Source organism: Schistocerca serialis, chromosome 3 (genome assembly GCF_023864345.2).
Source record: "Schistocerca serialis cubense isolate TAMUIC-IGC-003099 chromosome 3, iqSchSeri2.2, whole genome shotgun sequence".
Classification (NCBI taxonomy): Eukaryota; Metazoa; Arthropoda; class Insecta; order Orthoptera; family Acrididae; genus Schistocerca; species Schistocerca serialis.
In genome coordinates, this window is record NC_064640.1 from 110653564 (window position 1) to 110674577 (window position 21014).

The 21014-nt window shown below is 36.9% G+C and overlaps 1 protein-coding gene across 2 annotated transcripts in view; it reads right to left on the reverse strand.

Moving 5' to 3' along the window:
* Positions 1 to 6824: 6824 nt before the first annotated feature.
* Positions 6825 to 21014, reverse strand: part of LOC126469792 (TAR DNA-binding protein 43-like) — an 84858-nt gene continuing 70668 nt past the window's right edge. For both annotated transcript variants that reach the window (XM_050097044.1, XM_050097043.1), the window contains exon 4: positions 6825 to 10109. In XM_050097044.1, the coding sequence (XP_049953001.1) occupies positions 9156 to 10109 (954 nt within the window). In that variant the 3' untranslated portion in view covers positions 6825 to 9155. The remainder of the gene's footprint in view (positions 10110 to 21014) is intronic.

Sequence of the window (21014 nt, forward strand, 5' to 3'; positions counted from 1 at the left end):
GAACTGTTAACACATTTACCCCACCGTGAGACAAGATGGTCACTGCCTTCTTGTAAAAATCTTTGCAGTTGCCTACTGAACCATTACTGCATCCATGTTTGTCCTTCCCCACATGTTCCCAAGATTTTTCTGAGTACACTGTAGAAATTTAACTGGGAAGCCTTATACATCCTCCACGCAGGCCCAATCCCTCGCCATGTGATTTCCATATTTTTGGAGCATTGAAGGAAGACTTTTGTGGCTGATGACTTGCTTCAAAGAGGTGTGATTTTGTGGACAATCCTGTTTCTGTATGCAGGCTCAAACATTTTTCCATGAAGAAACTGACCATCTTGTCTCACAGTGGGATAAATGTATCAACAGTTACAGCAATTACTTTTGAAATAATAAACAGTTTACTTACTTTTTCCCATCTGTCCTGGTTTCATTTGACCATTCCTTATACTTGTTGAAACATGAGGGACGGAGGGGGGGGGGGGGGGGTGGCAAAAAAGGGGTCAAAAAAACCATTCCGTTCAGTAGAAAACTACCATTCCGTTCAGTAGAAAACTACTAAGAACACTGAAACTGAAGTTTATTTTATTGCATATTTTTCTGTATTTTCAACTATTTCATGATTAAAATCCCACTAATGGTAAAACAGCAAAAATTAATTTGGTAAACTGTTTTCCATCAAGGCAGACACAGGCACATTGTGCAGTGCCCTCAATGCATATCTGACAGTGAAAATGCTTTGTGTTTGCTTCAGTTTAAAAATCAGAATCAAGCCATCTTGGACTATTTCACTTGCAACTGCATAAATGATTTCACATACTGAAGAACACTTGACCAGTTTTAAGAAGTCGATTTTGTTACCATTGAGCTATCCTTGCAGTCTCTTAAATTAGAAACCATATTTTATCATCACTCTGTGTAAATGCATATTTCTGCTACATACCACTAGAATTTAGCAAAGTAAATCACAGTATTTTAGAAACCATTAATGACATTTGCAAAAGTTAAACAGTGTCTCTTAAATTGTAATATGCAATTCCTAGATTCTGGGTTAAATCTGGACCTCCCATGGAAGAATGCAGTATCTTTTCAGTGAACAGTCTTATCACCATAATTACAAGCACATAAAATTTGGGGAAAATCCTTTGTTTTTATTATTAAAACATGCATGTATTCAGTATGGCAGATACCACCAGAATCTTAAATTTTACCTCATGACTTTTGAGTAACAGTCCATTAACAAAAATGAACTTTTCATTTTATACAAAAATGAACTTTTCATTTTATAGCTTATAAACACTTTCCATGAAAAAGAGTAGATTGAACATATAGTGTAAAATGTAATGCCAAAAAATATGAAAGCTACTGTATATTAGAGTTTGCATGGGCAAATTATTGCCTTAAATGTACAAAAGACCACTAGCGAAAAGTTCCATTTAACACGTCGACTCCCACGAGGCCACTGGCAGCCACAGCATAAACTTATGCCCGACACTGTGACTATGAGGGTGTCAGTCAATGTGTTAAATGAAATTTAAGCACCTAGATGAGGGGGAAAGAAAAAGGACATGAATCACCAGGAATAGTACTGGAAGGACTTTAAAATAATTAAATGACACATAAATATGATACGGGGAAGTCCTAGGGGAAAAACAAATAATGGAAAAAGTAAAGGTGATCACTCAAAATATAGTTTAGGCATTGAGTGGTCAGCCACACAATGCCTCAACTTGCTGAATGGTTGTCTTCACTCCTTCCATTACTTGATATATCATGCTACCATTTCATTTATGTTTACAAGGTATTTGATGTTCTCATGTGCAGCAACACACTTGCCAATATTCTGGGTAGCATAATCATAGTTACACCTACTGTAAAATGTAATAAATATTAAAGCCTTATAGCTCAGGTGTTAGCCAACTTTGTGCCATATGCATCCAAACCATAATGAATTGATACTTTATTTATTAGAAGATTGCCAAACACTATATTTCAATCTCAAATGCACAAAATTTGGCATTAGTAAAGCTTCAAATATCATTTTCTGCACAAAGTACCAAAATGACAAGGACTAAGTAAAAATAAATTTAATTAAGTTTTGTTGATTATTATTGAACTGATAAAGTGTTCTTTAATGAACAAAGAAAATGTTCCAGTTCACAACAGCCTTTAAAATCACCAGCACAACACGTGACTGAAGATGGAAAGGATAGGGAAACAACAACACATCATGAAGTTTTCATATAATTGTCATTCTTTTGTCTGTATAAACACACAATTTAAACTCACACCAAAAAAACAAAAAACACTCAAGATTTGCCTCTCTTTATAGCTTACGTACACACATTGCCAACAATGACATTAATTTATTTGTACCATATTTGCTTCCACAATATTTTCTATTAATAGCAAACAAAATGAGAATCCTGATTCAGAACTTTCCCAGAAGAACATAATTCTAAAAAGTGCTTTCAAAGTAACACTTTAATCCACATTCTACACGGTATTTTGTAATGACATTTTCACAAACTTAAAGGTAATCTAAAATCTGGTGCTAAGGAAGCTTTTCTCAACAATTCAGTTTTAGTAAAAACAGTTTTATATAATCCAATAAGAAGAAAACAACAACTTCACCACAATAGTGACTCTTCCTCTTTTCACACTATGTCTTCACAGTGCAATGGCCTTTTAAATTACTTGTATTACATAAATATACCACAAATCTGGTCTTCATTTACACAACAATTTTCTCGGCTCTGAACAGCCATTGTTAACAGAACAAAATAACTGAGCTACTCTGAATGCACTGGGCAGAGCGTGCAAACTAGTTTACACAGCAATTGCTACCATTCACAGCCTCCTTTAAATACAAATTACAGTACAGGGGCATATAATGTGTGGAACACTCATCATCTCTTTACAAGGACACCAGTTATGTAATGGCACTTCCTGTCCCATAATTATTTTGAACTGACTTCTGTTATTAGATTCAGCAAATATTTCATAATTTTACCTTCTACTCCATCCATTTCTGTTCAGAAAACTATTTTGTCATTAACAGATCCTATAAACAGACTACTAAGAGTAGTCACTCACCAAATTTTACTCATAATAAGCTATTGGTTAGCACTTCTGTCTGCTCAAATGCACAGCATTTCAGGATTATAACTTCATGCAACAAAAATTGTACTGAACTACAACAAGTGTAGTTGGTACACTGTTGAATTTAGCATAATATACTACTTCTCAGGAAATGTACTGATGAAATATGCCAGTAGCAAGATTTACAGAACATGAAGATAGTTTTCACAGTTCACACATTCTGGCACAGAACATGACGTTCATACATTCTGGGACAAAACATGAGGTTGTGATTATGTGAACTGTGAGGATTAACAGAGTCTGAAGCATTAGACAGAAAATATACTCCTCAAGGAACATTTACAAACAGCGTTTTTTGAACTGCATAACTGGGAAACAACCTTATTTACCCCCACCTCATAAAAAAAAAGAAATCAACTATTCCATTTCCACAAATAAGTGATATAAAATGGAATAATGAAATATAAATACAGTTGAGCATTAAGTACAGGACATTACCTTGAGAAATTCAGCAATCCTGAGAACAACATAAAATCACTTCCTGCTTTTGCCTACATTGACTGACTGAATTACACAGTAAGTGATCTTTTTACAACTTTTTCCCACTGTAGCTCATTTGTGAAGACATATAAAAGTAGGGCAAAAGGTTAAGTGCCAACCAAAATCAAAGACCCAACAATTGCATGAAACAACTGACATTTTCAACCACAAAAAATTTATCCATTCAGTTAAAAGGCAGATAGCGACAGCCATATCTAATAAAGTTGCAAAAAAAGGGAAAAAAACTAGGGCAACTATGTATCCATTGTAAAAATTTACTAGTTTTTCACATAATAGAAAGTATTAGGACTGACAGGTTTCATAATGAAAATGGTGGCCTTTTTTCCCTTTAAAGTGTTCCACAAGCAAATAATAAGAGTTGCACAGTATTATACACAACCTTCTTGCTCCAGACCACACTTAAATTACATTCCTTTATAAATACTGCCCACACTGAATTGCTCTCACTTTACATTTTTTTTTTAACATTCTGAAGAAAATATAAGATCCATGCACTTTCAAACCAGTAACTATATATATCCATGCCATCAAAAAGTATTTGTCATATAAAAGAAACAATCATACTGTTCTCAATATGATACAACACTTTAACACTCAATAATAATATAATATATAGATTGTTTAGGAGATAAATAATTATCTTTAATATACAAGTACTGGTAAGCACTACTTTTTACACTGTTATAATAAAACTTCTTCATCAAACACACTCAAAACGACAAACAAGCATTCGACATGCAGACGGGTTCAAGTCATCACTCACTCGCTCTCTTTGAAGGTAAGGTCAGACAGCTTCGGTACTCTAATGTAATAAACAAAAAGAATATCCAATAACAGTATATGCTATGAACTTAACAAAATAGCAACACTGAAGAAAACTAAGGTGTTAGATTCAGCCCTTCATTATGATATCCTCCAGTTCCCATGTCTACTAAATTACTGATGTAAAACTTCAGAAACAGTAAAGTAGTGCCTGGTATACTTAACAAGAAAAACAACATCCAGTGTTTACAGTATGAGGCCCATAGCTAAATATTTCACATTTGACGGATGAGGTGGGTGAAAAATGACATTTCTTCTCTTCAAACCCTTTTTTGTACAGGAAAGGCTGAATCAAACTAATTTCTTACGACAGAAGTTAGGTACGGTACAGTACAACAGAGTAGGCAGCTCCATATAGTGATGCTTAACATTCACACATTTTATCACAGCTTTATCAAATTGTGAGCCCTGTGTCTCAGACGACAGTTAAATGGAAGAATTTTAAATGATACAACATAAATACAAGTCCCACCCTAACTCATTCCTCACACTGAGAAATTCCCATTTTTATGAGTAGATGCATGGTAACATTTGCCACAGCTGACAATAGTGGTTTTAATTCAACTTTCAAGTATTATTTCACCATTCACTGGCACACACAATTAAACAGATTTCTGGATCAATTTTATACAAGTAATTGGTCCAATCACTTTCAACTTTAGTCTGTCAAAACATATAAATTAAAATTACTACACATAGATATCTTTCTTTGTTCCCTGAGAGATTTATTTTTCATTCATCCATCTTCTAAACAATCTACAGGAAACATATTCTCTTTTTCACATCCACCAATGAATGTGACATCTCTTTGAGAGATAATTTCTGTTTTAGTGAACATAAGATCTGAAATATTCTCATCACCAAACCGTTTACTCATATCCACCGTGGCGTAACTATGTAAGAAACATTACTAAAGTTGGTGTCATTCATTCTATAAAAAGAGTAACCGAGAACATCAAAATATTGCTAAAATACTGTGTTTCCCTTCTGAAATTATAAAATATTAAAAACTGTATCAAATGCACACTGCATATCTTAATCTATAGACAATATAACAGTTCTCTCCAGTCTAGTAAATTCTCATCATTTACCTTTGTATCACATTAATTTGCACACTGTTTTAGTTATTTCTGGATTACAAATAAACACATCAATTAGTTTAACAATATAGTCTCCTTGAGCACAAAAACATTTTGCACATATAGCGATGCCTTTAAAAATAGTTTCTGTCAGCACACAATACATCATCCATAAGATAACAGCAAAAGATCAGCTTATTTTGTCAAGTTTTCCATTCTGAAACCAGATTTTTTTTTTTAAACAGAAGAAAATAAAATAAAAGGAAATTAAATTCCTTCCTCGAACAAAACCATTCTCACAGTAGAAATACTTCTATTAAGTTCAAATAATGTTACTGTAATAATACAAATAATAATATTATTAATAGTAATAACAAAACACTGATAACTAGGCTGCTCTGCAGTCTTATACTTCTTTAACTGTCAAAAAACATATCACATTGAACTGCAAGTGAGTGATTCCTTTCTTCCCTGAGGCATGTTTAGTTTACACAGTGAAAAACAAATGGGAGAAAAACTGGCTGCAGATTGAGAAAGATAGGCACATTAGGCTACGAAGTGCAAGTACAACATTCTCCTACAGAATAAAACACTTTTTCGTGCACATTCTTAGGCACATCACTAAATCTGTCAAAGATACCAATTGTTAACACTTTCCAACTTTATGTAACAAATGTAACTATACAAGTACAATAAGGCAGTAAAAACATGAAAGAATTTTGTATCCTTTCCTAGCAATCGTACATTGAAAAACCATATTCAGTTTACTTATATACAATCTCTCTTAATACAAAATAACCACAGCAATTATCACCAGTCACTGCACAGCTCATAAAGTAGTTTAGAGAGGGGGGAGGGGAGAGGAGGAGGATTGGGGAATGGGAACCACAACTAGAGAAAAGTCATGTCCATAATAGTATTGTTCTTCCTGTAAATATACACAACCTAAATTGTCAATGCATTTTCTGAACACCTAATTAATATCATCTTTACAGCAACCGTTATTGCCACATTAGACTCATAACACACATGAGTTCATTCCCAATACTACGAGGGAGAGGTCAATTAGTCAGACTGGAATTAACAGACAGACAATATTAAATGACCAGAATATATGATTAACTGACCTAAACAAATTTGAGTCAAGCCAGTCACAGGACTTACAACATGGTCAGAAGGAATGAGGGAGAGGCTGAGAGTGCTGGAGATGGGAGACTGAAGAGAGGAAAGACAAGTGGGAAATGGGTTGGTGGTGGGAGGGGGAGGGGAAGGGGAAGGGGAGGGGGGAGAGGGAGAGAGAGAGAGAGAGAGAGAGAGAGAGAGAGAGAGAGAGAGTGGGGAAGGGTTCTCTGATCTAAGGTACATATGCTTCCAGTGTCCAGAATATATCCCTCTTCCTATACATCCCTCACCTGTACTACCTGTCCGATATACAGGGTGGTCAGAAAATGTCTGAAACGCTTGTAGTGATGTTGTAGGGGAAGTTGTACTGAGACATAAATGTTAAGAAAAAAATGTGATACGTTGCGCCGTTTCCGAGTTATTTAGCATTGAAGTTAGCCAATCAGATCGTCGCGCGCGTAAATTCAAGTTTCAGCTAACAAGACAAAGCACTCGTTGGGCAACACCGCCCCTGGTAGGCCGCTTGAATGTGAGCGTGCGATGCCCCGATTGGCTAAATTCTACACTAAATAACTCTGAAACGACGCAACATATCGCATTTTTTTCTTAACATTCATGTCTCAGTACAATCTGCCCTACAACATCACGACAAGCGTTTCAGTCATTTTCTGACCACCCTGTATAGGTAATTAAAGAAAGATATATTACATACAGAGGAGGTAATGTTTTTTTTCCCTCAATTCATATTTTCTTTTCCAACATTCAAACAAAACAGTGCAACAGTATTTTTCATACTATTTCTACATTCTTCTCTCAGTTTGATAATTTTGCCTTGCTAACACTTTACACCCCACCCCCTTGCCCGTAGCATATAACTGAGCCACATTATGTTGCCAATGATAGACCTTATCATTAATTCCATTGGCCCAGCACACTACATGGCCATTTGCATTCAAATGTCATACAAGTGTGAAAACAAATAATGGCCTATAATTTTTATTTTGTGCTTTGATTTTAAAACATGGCAACTGTAGACATTTTTGAGAGACTGTAATAAAGAGAAAGAGGAAGCCGTAAGGCCAATGAACTGAACTCTTTAACAAGAAGTAAACTGTAATTAGTAATCGTATAAAATATCTATCGCGATATTTTTATAATGCTGTCATTTAATTATAAAAATATATATGAAAAGAAAACTTAATTTCCTCAATTTCTCGAGCAAAATGATCCATTTCTAGTTGACAATATTAGGAATAGATTGAAATATATACACTATCAATGGAGGTTCAGAGTGAAAGTCAACTACAGTTTACAAAATATTAGTAATTTACATAAAACAGTCTGCAAAGTAATTACTACAACTTGATATCAACACACTTCTTACATGATGTCATTTTTAATCACTCCGCCTTCATTTCTGATGAAATATCACAAATGACTACATTGGCTACAAGTAATTCTAAAAGACCATATTATGTATTATAGTGACCAGAATTCTGGAAACAAAGTAACTAAGTGAAATGAGAAATAATCAGCTTGTTGAGATTTCTGTTACTCACAATACATCTCATGGGAACTCATTTTATCGTCAGATGTACATACAAAGTCAGATGCAGAATTATTGTGTAAGTTTCAGAAATAAGGTTACCAAAGGAGAAACAAAAATCTGACCCAACACTGAACTCAACAAAACAAGAAACCCTCTGTGAAGCATGTACATATATAAGCTATTCAGCTCAATTCATGATTATCTGATGCCAGTACTGAGATGAAGTAATACATGAACAAAAGTTATAAAATTTTAACAATTAAAACAAGGACTGACCTGATATCCATTACAAAATGGCAAGGTTCTAGAAACAGAAAGAACAAAACTTTTCTGAGCACAGAAAGTTAAAAATTTTATAATTCTGCCAACACTCGATTTCATAAACCCATGTTGACTTCATACTACAATGTATTAACAATGTCACACTGTGCTATGAGTTCCCTATCTTTACTGATGATCATGATGATGATGATGATGATGATGATGATGATGATGACAGTACAAAGATTTGAGGGAGACGGAGAATATTTTTGGGATTCTGGACACTGAATACAAACACAATCATCTTACTTCAATTGCGCTGGATAAATGACTTTTCTTTCAGAGCTCTGAGATGCACATTTAAATGTTGTATTTCACAAAGATAGGTTTTCCTATGTTCAGTATCTATCTTAGTAATCAGAAATAACTGGCATGACTTCAGATGAAAAACCTAGGAAGCACAAGTCTAAAATTTCGCGGCAGTTACAGAAGCACCAATGACCAAAGTGGGCAAGCACTTTTCAGAATGACATGACTTACCTTAAGAATATAAAATGATTCACATCAGTTAAGAAAGCATTTTGTAAATAAAGAAAGCATTGTCCTTGTGTTGGAAAGTGTTAAGGACCTGACAGCACATTTTTCTCCACTTTGCTTTTACCTGCCTATTCATATTTCAGGTAGCCTTCCTTGTTGCCTCTTTGAGGCCACGACCCAGGGGCTGGACCAGGCTGCTGGGGGGTACTCGTACCAGGAGCACTGCCAGTTTGACTGGCGTCGGTTCCCCCAGTGGGAGTACCTTGGCTCATCCAACTGAGAAAACTACCTCCAGCTTGCGCTCCTGCAGCAGGGGGTGCAGCTCCTTGCTGAGGTGCAGGGCCCGGCCCTGGTCCACCTGGTGCTCCAGCAAATCCCGGAGCTCCAGGCTGACCGAATGCTGCCGGACCCGGGCCTCCCTCTGCAGCACCCCCTGGCCCAGGTCCTGGAGCCTGGCCACCTTGTAAATTGCCTATGAGACCCCAGCCCGCCTGATTGAGAGCTGCAGCCACCAGTGCAGGATTGACAGTTACGGCTCCGAGGTTCAATGCACCCATGCCTAGTGGATTGGCAACATTTTGACCAGCCCCACCTGCAGCTGGGCCACCGGCCTGTCCTGTAATACCCAACGCTTGGAGATTGGGCATGTCTAGAGCCCTGCCTCCTGGTCCTGGGCCAGCCCGGTTCCATCCGCCACCACCTGCACCACCTCCTCCCGGACCGCCAGGATGGTGATAGTGGTGCGCAGCTCCTGCCGCTCCCCCGAAAGGGCCTGCCAAGTTCTTCGGCTCCCGAGATCCGAGGCCTCTGCCCCCATAAGAGCGACCGTTTGGATCCGTTTTCGGTGCCGCATTGCTCACATGTACCGAGACTCCTTTGATTATGTGGTCTTCACCACACAAGTTCTGAGCCACTTCTGGATCCAAGAAGGTGACGAAAGCAAATGCACGAAATGGTTTTGGGATGAAGACGTCAGTTACTTCCCCAAATTTGGAGAAATACTCACGCAAGTCATCCGACTGCATATCTTCAGTGCACCGTCCAACAAACACTTTACATGGAACTTGCTGAACCTGTCCCTCCTGTAACAAAAAAAGAATAGACTATGAGCATTTCCAGAAAGTTTCTACATTTGTGTGTCATAAAAATTATTTCCTCCTCAATCATAAGACAATAAACAGTATCACAAACTCTGTTTCTCAACAAACACATTTACATACCACGGAGAAATACGGGAAGGCTGAGGCAGAATAGGAGGCGAACAAAAGAAAGGAAGAATGAGGGCTGGGGTCTAACATCTTGCAAACAAGGTCATTGGGAGACAGAGGACACACAAGCTTGCATTAGTGAAGAATGGAGAAGGAAATCAAATATGTGCTTTTCAGAGGAAACATGCTAGCATTTGCCTCAAATGATTTAGGGAAACCTGAACCAAGGTGGCTGGATCAAGATTTGAAATGCCATCCTTCCAAATGAGAGTCCAGCGTGTTAATGAAAGCACCAACTCACTCAGTGGGAGAGAAGAAATAAGGTACTGTGTTTTAATTTAATGTTTTTCCATAAAGTCACAACCACACCATGTTGTACTACCAAATAAATCACAATATGCATGTATATAAGCATAAATACCCACACAATCAAGATGATGCGGAATTGGTGTGGAGGTCAAGATCAAAAATAAAATCACTTAAAACATATACAAAAGCTACTTCACATGTCCATTTCCAGTTCACTACTACAAGCAGAGAAATATTATGGTATGGCCAGCCATCCAATGTAAAATGCTGCCATCAGTGATTACGTGAGGGTGGGTTAAAATTTTAAGTGTGTTGATGAGTATAAGATCCCCAATGAGATAAACAGAAGTAAAATCTGAGAAGCTTCAAATAATATTCATAACAATGAAAGCCTACTGTTTGTCCTTTGAATAGTTCCTGAATCTTGGGCAATGCCTTGACAATTTGAAAGTAAGTGCAAGGTCGTTAAACAGTAAACTATCTGCATATTCATCTATGAACAAAAAAATCCAGATTCTTCACCCACAAATGTGCTTCAAACCTTACAACAATCATCATCAACTTGAAACGTGGACATCACTCATCATGGATCCATAACCTTCTGTGCAGCTGAAGCCAAACATATGTACTCATAAAAGAATTTGAGTGACTCTTCAGCAACAACAATAATGTTCCTCACACTACACAATTTATTTTTATTTTTTTAAATTTTTTTCCAATTAAAAAAAAAAAAATAGGAGGGGAGAGTGCCGTCAGTGAAGAGTGTGTTGACACTAGTTTTCGTCAACAACAGGTTTACAGAAAACACTTTTCAATATTGGGGTGAAAGATTTCAATTAAATACCACGGGGAATGAAAATATGATGAATACAGCATGACTGAGATGGAAACTAAGAAGGTAAAACAAGGACCAGACATGATGAAAAAATTCCTGTCAATTTACAGTGCAACAAGCACAGTCTTTGTTGGAATGGATATCAGGTACTTAATTTTCTTGCACCGGCTGTATAATTATTGGCAGAGTGAATGAGAGAATAGTTATATTGAAAGAAAAATTTGTATCATTTTGACCACTAAAAGGTATTCATATTTGCTCCTAAGAAAGATGTGGGAGACATATATCACTTTCTAGGAAGGGAGCTTGAAAGAACAGTAACACCTCTCACAGAACGTAAATAAACAAGATGCAAGTGCAGCAAAGGGAGCTGCTATTTCTTTCACTTTTAAAATCAGTTTAATAGTAAAAATGGACATATATGGTGTGTTACTGAGCTAACTCCCAAGCAATATTTTAGTCAGAAGTTAAACACACAATTTTATCTTTTCTGATTATGGCAACAAAGATGTCAACCTGGACATATGGGATAAGGGTCAAAGAACAGTAAAAGCAAATTCATACTGTTCATTTTATAAAACAGTATGTTATACACAAAAGATAATTATCACTTCCAATGGCTGTTCATATCAGAATAGGGAAAAGGATTTGATGAGTGCTCTGGCTGACTTGAGACTGAAGCTGGAGGTAATTAGTGTCAACCCAACACTAGAATGTCTTTTCAGCCATTAACATAGCTGTCTGTGTTTTTCAATGCTCATTATTTCCACTTTAGTATTTTAGGTCTTGAACCTGAGCATACATGAGTCATCAGTAACATGGAGGAAAATCCCATGTCCGGTTTCTGTTCTTTCCATCCAGTCCACAACTATTTTTTTAAGTTCACTGTTTCACTCAAGTTTGACGTACACAATATACTTATCTTACACAGGCTTGTTGAATCCAGCACAATAAATCTTGTGTAACTCAGGTATTGGCCTATAAAATTTGACAACTGAACCTAATGAAGGATAGTTTTATGAATGAGAAGCATACAGAGTTGTTGTAGGAAATACGATTTTGGCACCAAATGAAAGAAACTCTACCTTTTTATGTAACTTTTGCACACTGTTACACTGGGAGGGGGAGAAAAAAAGGGTTCTGTGACATGTGAACTGTAAATGACCAACATACTTACGGGGGGTAGTACATGTCTACAGTCCTGGCACAAGTCGAAATACCTACATGGTAGTACTGTACCATGTCACTAGAGCAGCCAAAACAAAATGATGTAGCTCACTGATATAGTGGAAACAACCTATAGCACTTTGTTTTAGTTCCTCTAGCCACATGCCACGAAGCTGTTACATGGCTATTTCAATGTATTCCAGCACTACAAATATAATAATTAAAAATTTTTATGATTTTTGTACAACTATCATCATTGTTTTAGTGTTTGTTTCCATGTACAGCTGCCTAGTATCTTTCATTCTCTGGGATTCAACAAGAAGTCTTACAGGAAGCATGCAACCATATTATATAATTGCAATAGTACTGCACAAATGCTGAAAATGTCACTTAGTAAAACATCATCAGCTGGTGCTACATCTGACAGTCATGTACGTAACGTACAACTTCAGTTCATCTGTATATCTTGATGTGCCTGCTATCTGATGACAAGTTATCCCAAAATACATAATATTAAAGTCAAAAATGGAAAATGCAGGATGGACTGTAACAATATCATGAGAAGGAATGTTACTACTCACCATATAGTGGAGATGCTGAGTCGCAGACAGGCACAACAAAAAGACTATCATAATTATAGCTTTCGGCCATTAAGGCCTTCATCAACAGTTGCCTGAGACTGCAGTCGTGTGTGTAAGTTGCGTTTGCGTGAGTGTGTATGCGTGTGCATATGTGTGTCTATTGTTGACGAAGGCCTTAATGGCTGAAAGCTATAATTGTGAGATTCTTTCTGTTGTGCCTATCTGCGACACAGCAACTCTGCTATATGGTTAGTAGCAACTTTCCTTCTCATAATATTGTTAATGTTAAAGCCATTCATTCACTAGTTTATGACATTTTACTAAGTGACCTATTCAGCATTTGTGCAGTACTGTTACAGCCTTCCATTCTACCATTAAACTGACTTCTTTACACAGCTACAACAAATATCTGTCACATTGTCATTCTTTCTACTACAGATATCATAATTTCCTTTTCTTTCTTTCTTTCTTTCTTTCTTTCTTTCTTTCTTTTATGACTTTCTCAGACATGTAAATTTCATCAGTTAAAGCATCACTCTTTTGTATGCAAATTGTGCAGGATCTGAGGAGACTTTATTCATTTTGTCCTCATAATATAACCTTCAGAAGTTGTGTAACAGCAGGCTGATAGCAGCTGTAGAACTTGAGTAGTACAGTGACATTGTGGCACATGGATGCTTTAAGATGGACTGATTCACATACTTTTTAAAAAAGTATAATTGAACAATGAAATGCTTTAGTATAGTGCATCAATTTCATATGTTCAGGAGTGTAGAGATATAAGAACAAGTTCGTTGCTGCAGTAGGACAGAACTTTTTTGAATTAAAATGCAGTAAAAGGTTTTAATTGGTGTAATAAGACTGAGCATTTAGCATACAATACACTACAGTAATTGTCTGCCACCATGACAAAACCACTGGAGATGGCAACAAGAAGAACACACTTCGAAATTATTTCCAAACGTGAAAACTAAGAAAGTGATGGAAGACCAAAGACAACAGCAATGAGAAATTTGTAATAGCATCTTGGCTAAATAACATTTGCAGATGACAGTTTTTAGTACAGACCACATCAACCAATCAAGGCAGACAGTCGTACAAACAAAAAATGTGGAAGTAATTATTTGAGAGAGTCACTGATTAGTTTGAAATAACTATGAAATATATGTGGGTCAAAGCAAAGGCAAACTTTGTTCATGGTAGCAACCTTACAGTAATTTATTTGAAAATAATCATATTTGTTAATCATATGTCAGTGTTTTATATATTCAAATGAACCTTAGTAATCTATAGAGTATAAATGGAGTTTTACTTGCCCAGTCTATGAAATCAGAAATCATTGATTTTGCGAAATGTAAAAAATTATTCTGGTGCAATCTCCAATGACAGCTATTGCAGATAACTATTTGGTACTAAATAAAACACAGAACTGCATATCACTATTCCAAAGTTGGAGATTCTTAGCCACAAATAACTGGCAATGCAATGATAACAGCCACACAGACAAGTCAATAATTAGTTTAGTACATAATCCTGTTCAAGAGAGAGAATTCTGATTTGTGAAGCTTCACAATCATCAGCTATAACGAAACCTCTGTTGTTTTGTCATCATTAATCTTCAGAATGCATGTCCTATCAGTCCATCGAAGCAAAAACTGAGATGCTATATGTGTGAGCTTCAATATCTGCAGTTTTAAATGAACATGGTTTCAGCAGGTCATATGGTTTTTCCTGCACTTATACTACATCAATGAGATAGTAGCGACAATCGTGCACTGCCAGTTTAATAACTTTATGCCCATTTTGTTTCGTGATCTCATTTATTTCATTAGAACAGATCATGAGCTTTAAGGCACCGACAAGCAGCAATTCTACTCTGGTTTATGACAATTTGGGGGAATACCATCGCTCAATAAGCAGTGTGATAATATTGGATTTCCTGGTATGCATAGTAGGGGCTTTGTTAGTTTTCAATAAGTCCATACTGGCATTCTACATTACAGTAACTGAATCTGGAGGTGGCATAGCAATAACTGTTTTGTGAATATGTGTTTGAAAATACTGTGCATTATTTTACAATGGCTACTTTAGATTTTCAGCACTGATGCCTTAAATGGAAGCTTACTCATGGAATCAGAGCAGTACCTGCTGATTGTGCATTAATGATAATAAGATAAGCTCCTTTACCTACTATAATTTTCAGACTATCACTCCTGTCACTAATTTTCTATCACACTGATGTTTCATGATCCTTGCTTATATATATTTTCTGAATGTAACTAATGTACAGTGTTCCACTGTTTCCTGTCTCAGATCTCTTTTATTCTTCTTTGCAGACACAATATCACTTCTCTTTATAAGTAATATCCTGCCATCAGTAATTTAATCAAGGCAGCAGCCCATATCCTTTAATATTTGTAAATTTTATATTGATATTCATTAAAATTCACAGCTTCATTCATATGCAAAACTAAGTTTTCTGCAGTTGGTTATTGCCCTTTAGAATACACACTGAATATGTAGCCTTGTGAATCTTATAATGAGACTTTGACATTTTAGAGCAGTATGGTCAAGACTTAAGAACTTGTGTTGACCCTTTTTGTAGATTCCATTTGTTCACCACCATCAGTATCTGAATCATCCGAGGACAACAGAGCAGCAAGTTCCTTGTGAACCTCATCTGGAACACTGAGTACAGTTTTTGGCATTGTAAAAAACCCACAGTTTGTGAGATTTTTAAATTAAGTTTCATTTTCTTTATTAAGAGCACATAAGTCCTTTTAATGATGCAAATTGGTTTTGCAAAAACAAAAAAAAGTGCAGCTGCGCTTTTCCAAGAACTCAATCTATGAATCAAGGCATCATGATAGAAGGGAATCATTGAATCTGTTTCAACGTCATAAGCAGAGTGTGGTTTCAGCAGTCTTTGTTGTTCATACTGGAATTGGGACAGTGATGTAAGCCCTTCTTCAGAATTATTAAAAATGGTTTGATGCACTCTGAATAACCATTTGTGTAAGATGGTAAGCCAAGTCCGGCAGATGCAACCAAATGTCACAAGCAAAATAATTTAATGAGACACCTTGAAGCTGTCTTGTAAGAAAACATTTCTACTTTTAGTGCATACTTGACAACTAAGTTGGCAACAAATGGCTCTGTGTGTCTGTGGACTACAAAGTTGCAAATTTCTTGGTTATAATTAAAAAAGGAAAACAGGCTATCACCCATCAATAGATAATTGTACAAAAGCACTCCTTCAAGTACTAGACATACCTACATGGTTGCTTCTTGAGCAATACTAACCCATACTGTGTTTTAACTATTGGTGGTACATCTACACAGTTGTGTCCAGGAACATACCAACTTACCCATGTTGTGTTTTAATTGTTGGTGGCAGTCTGGTCGTTAGGGTTATAATTTTTGGTGGTTACCAACAACATTAAAACTTAAAACACAGTGCACATTAGCCTGCTCTTTCCAATGAAAGAAGAATAAAGAAATTGATGTTGCGTTGCTAAATATCACCATTAAAAAGTACATGCAAATTTGACACACAACGTTTCTGATAGTATGCTTACATAACAACAACTTCTAGAATACTCACAAATAACTGCTGCAGTTTGGTACAATTCTTAACAAATTGTTTGTCCAAAACTCATTGCAGTCACAAAGTGAATGAGCAATTGTCACAAGTGACTTTTCCCAACTTTGACTTAGCATGGCAAGAAAATGGTGAATGACACAGCCTTGAAATTTTAAGTGTGAAGAACACAAAACACTGTATCTATTCCAAATACAGTACACTGCTTATGCCACAACTAGTTGTGATTTTCAGCTGACTTCAACTTGGCCAAATCTGTCATAGACCTTGCATAATATTTTTTAGCCATTCTTGGCAATTTTTTAGCTGTATGGGTATTAGGCTGTGGTCTGAGGCATGTTTCTGTGCCTGATGTTTCATCTCCCAATGCTGGAGATGTCCTCAATGGATACAAAGATTTTGATAGTTACCTTTTGAAACCGAACAATTTCATCAAGTCATCCACAGAAAGCCTCCTAAAACCTTGATTCCTTTTACTTTGAAATAGAATTTCATACATATTTGTTTTATTCTACAGGAAATATCTGCACAAAATTTCATTCAAATTGGAGATAGTCACATGGGAATGATTTCTAAAATTGGTCACTTGATGTGGAATGACCCTACAGTTCTAGCTTGTTAGTGTAGCATTTTGTGCTCTCTAGTCAGTCACCTGTAACAAATGCTACGAGAACAATATAGTCGCCAACATACAAACACGAAAGTGAAAACTGCCACTGAATGTTCAAAGCACACTCAGTTACACATAGAAAAACAGAAGCAAAAGAGTAACGCTACTACCTGCAGCGTAACATAGTGTTCTCCCTCTTGCCAATGTGCATCTTCTCCACCCTGCAGCGTAACAACAGTATTTTCCCTCTTGCTAATGTGCATCTTCCCTGCCTTCTTAACTATACAGCACGCCTAGCACTCATGGATCCCTTAATGCTTCTGCATTTTCAGGATTTTCTCTATCTTCCATAATCACTGAAAGTTAATGCAGCTATTTCACATATTTCCATTTTTTTAAACAAATTGTTATTCATGATTCGCATGTCAAATGTCACCAACAACTATCTCTGGGCAGTGTTGCACTTACAGTTATTATCTGTTTCTACACTAGCCAAGTTGGGACACTGGAGTTCATACCCCTTGTGAAAATGGCTTGAGCAATGTAGACTTTAAAAAGTTCAGAACATAGCACTTACACAAATTCTTCAATTGAATCATGTTCTGAATACTTTTAATCTGACATCTACACCATTACTGTATTAAGTAATCCTTCTTTTCTGAGAGAGTTTACTGGCCACTTACAGCAAGTTTATTGAAGACAGAGCACCAGTTAAGAACACAAGAATGAACTGGGCATGGACTCATGGCTGCAATCAGTCTGGTGAAACTTCAGGCACAGGCAGAATTGAAGCTGTAAGAGCAGGTCGTGAGTCGTGCCTGGATAGCTCAATCTGTAACAACATTACCCGCAAAAGGCAAGGGTCCGAGTTGAATCACTGTCTGGGACACAGTTTTAATCTGGCAAAATTTTATATGACACGACAGCAGAGAGAAAGATTAATTTTTGTATCAGTATATTAACCTGAAGTAATGTAGGGAAACTGCAGGAAAGTTAAATCCGGGAAGCCAACTGCTATTTTGAACCAGTTCCTCATGTATCTTAACTGACATGTCACCTTGCACAATGTGGTGTCCTTGCATTAACTGGAAAAAGGAGTATCACTCTGATGCCAAAAGTTAGTGTAAAATTTAAGAAAGTGCTGTAATTAACAGTGGTTTGTGATTTACAGGAGCAATGTAGTTTTAACAAAGGGAGACAGACACTTCTCCACTTTTTCTTATAATTACAGGAAGAAAATGTTGCTCTCTAGTTAACTAAAAGGTGACTTCAGGCAATTCCCCCCCCCCCCCCCCCCCCCCCCCGCTCCTACATAAACCCATAAAAATACACCAATCCTATGAAATGCTGTCAAGAATGTAGCAGTAAAAACTGGCATTATAGGATTTTTCATTATAGAATTACTCTTTGCAAAAATTTTCCAATAACTATGGCACCACAACTGTAACATGGAAAAATGTTTATTGTACATTAACAGACTGAATTATCTTTAAATGCACAACACTATATGATGCACATGATACCATCTAATACAGTAAATTTGCAAAAATCAAACCTCAATCTATTTAAACATTATGTTAACTTACTGTAGATAACTTAACTATTTTGGCCAATTTACCGATGTAATAAACAGAAAAGTTAGATGGATATTTTACAAGAACATGAACATAGTGAAAATTATCAGTACTACTAAATGGGATGAGAACTATAGTAAACCCTTATTAAAACAGAGAAAGTGTGTGATACCTCTCTCTCTCTCTCTCTCTCTCTCTCTCTCTCTCTCTCTCTCTCCATCCCCCTTTTCCCTCACATGTATACACAAAGGTATACATTGGGAGAGGTTACAGAGCAAATCAACTGCTTCCACAATATATTCAGAGGATGCTTTGACTTGTTCTCACAACAGTAATAAATATTCTCTTAATGCTTACATTAAGTAATGTTTCCCTGTATTCCTGAAGCTTTCAATCACTGTAATACCACTTCTATACTTTATGTGGGGTATAATATGAGTAGGCTTATTGTACAGACCGTTTGTTGAAGATCTTTCACAGAAGAAATTTCTTCTGTGAAAGACCTTTGACAAAAGGTTTGCATGATAAGACTACTCATATTATACTCCACATAATGTGTAGAAATGGTACTACAATGATTCACAACTTCAAGAATACAAGGAAAAATTTAGTGGTTGGTTGGTTGGTTGGTTTTGGGGAGGGCACCAAAAAAGTGAGATCATCAGTCCCATCTGATTAGGAAAGGAAGTCAGCCATGCCCTTTCAAAGGACCCATCCCAGAATTCGTCTGAAGCAATTTAGGGAAATCATGGAAAATCTGAATCATGATGGCCGGGGGTGGGTTTGAACCATCGTCCTCCCGAATGAGAGTATAGTGTGCTATCCACTGTGCCACCTCACCCAGTGAAAAATTTATTAACATAAGCATTAAGAGAATGTTTATTTACTACAATTGTGAAAACAAGCCCAAGCATATTCTGAAGATAATGTGGAAGCAACAAATTTGCTCCAAGCAGGACTATCTAACCATTCCCAATGCAGCTTCCCTGCACAAATGAGAAATGCTTCCAGTGACAGTCAATCAAAGCTGAGAGGTGCAGGTTAAAAAGAATGCGAAAAGTGCTGTTGCTACTGGTCCTACCACCAGGCCTGGAAATTCAACTGTCTGCAAGCTGACAACTTCTACAAGTATTTATGAATATAACTTGACAAGAAGTTTTACGTGCCAACACATCACTGTTACATACAAACATCTCTATCTGGAATAGCAACTATTTTGCATGAGGTATTAATAAAAGGAATTACACCGAGGTGACAAAAGTCATGGGATAGCAATATGCACATATACAGATGGTGGTACTATCATATACACAAGGTATAAAAGGGCTGTGTATTGGCGGAACTTTCATTTGTACGGAGGTGATTTATAAGAAAAGGATTCCAACGTGATTATTGCCTCATGATGTGGGACATTCCAATTCAAAAATCATTAAGGAATTCAATATTCCAACATCCACAGTGTCAAGAGTGTGAACAGGAATCAATGTGGGATGCACTACAAATGTATTCGTTGTTAATGGGCTATGGCAGCAGATCACCAACACGACTGCTATATTGCCCGCAGTGCCCTGCCTGGGCTCATGATCATATCGGCTTGACCCTAGACAACTGGAATACCATGGCCTGGTCAGATGAGGCCCGATTTCAGTTGGTAAGAGCTGATAGTAGGGTTCGAGTGTGCCGCAGACCCCACAAAGTCATGGACCCAGGTTGTCAACACGGTACTGTAGACGTTGGTGGTGGCTTCTTAATGGTGTGGGCTGTGTGAATGGGGACTGAATTCTTTGGTCCAATTGAACCAATCACTGACTGGAAATGGTTACGTTCGACTACTCGGAGACTTAATGTTCCCAAACAATGATGGAACTTTTATGGATGACAATGCGCCACGTCACCAGGCCACAGCTGTTCACAATTGGTTTGAAGAATATTCTGGACAATTTGAGTGAATGATTTGGCCACCCAGATCACCCAACATGAATCCCATCAAACATTTATGGAATGTAATCCAGAGGTCAGTCCACGCACAAAATCCTGCACTGGCAACACTTCCACAACTATGGATGCCTACAAAGGCAGCATTACTCAATATTTCTACAGGT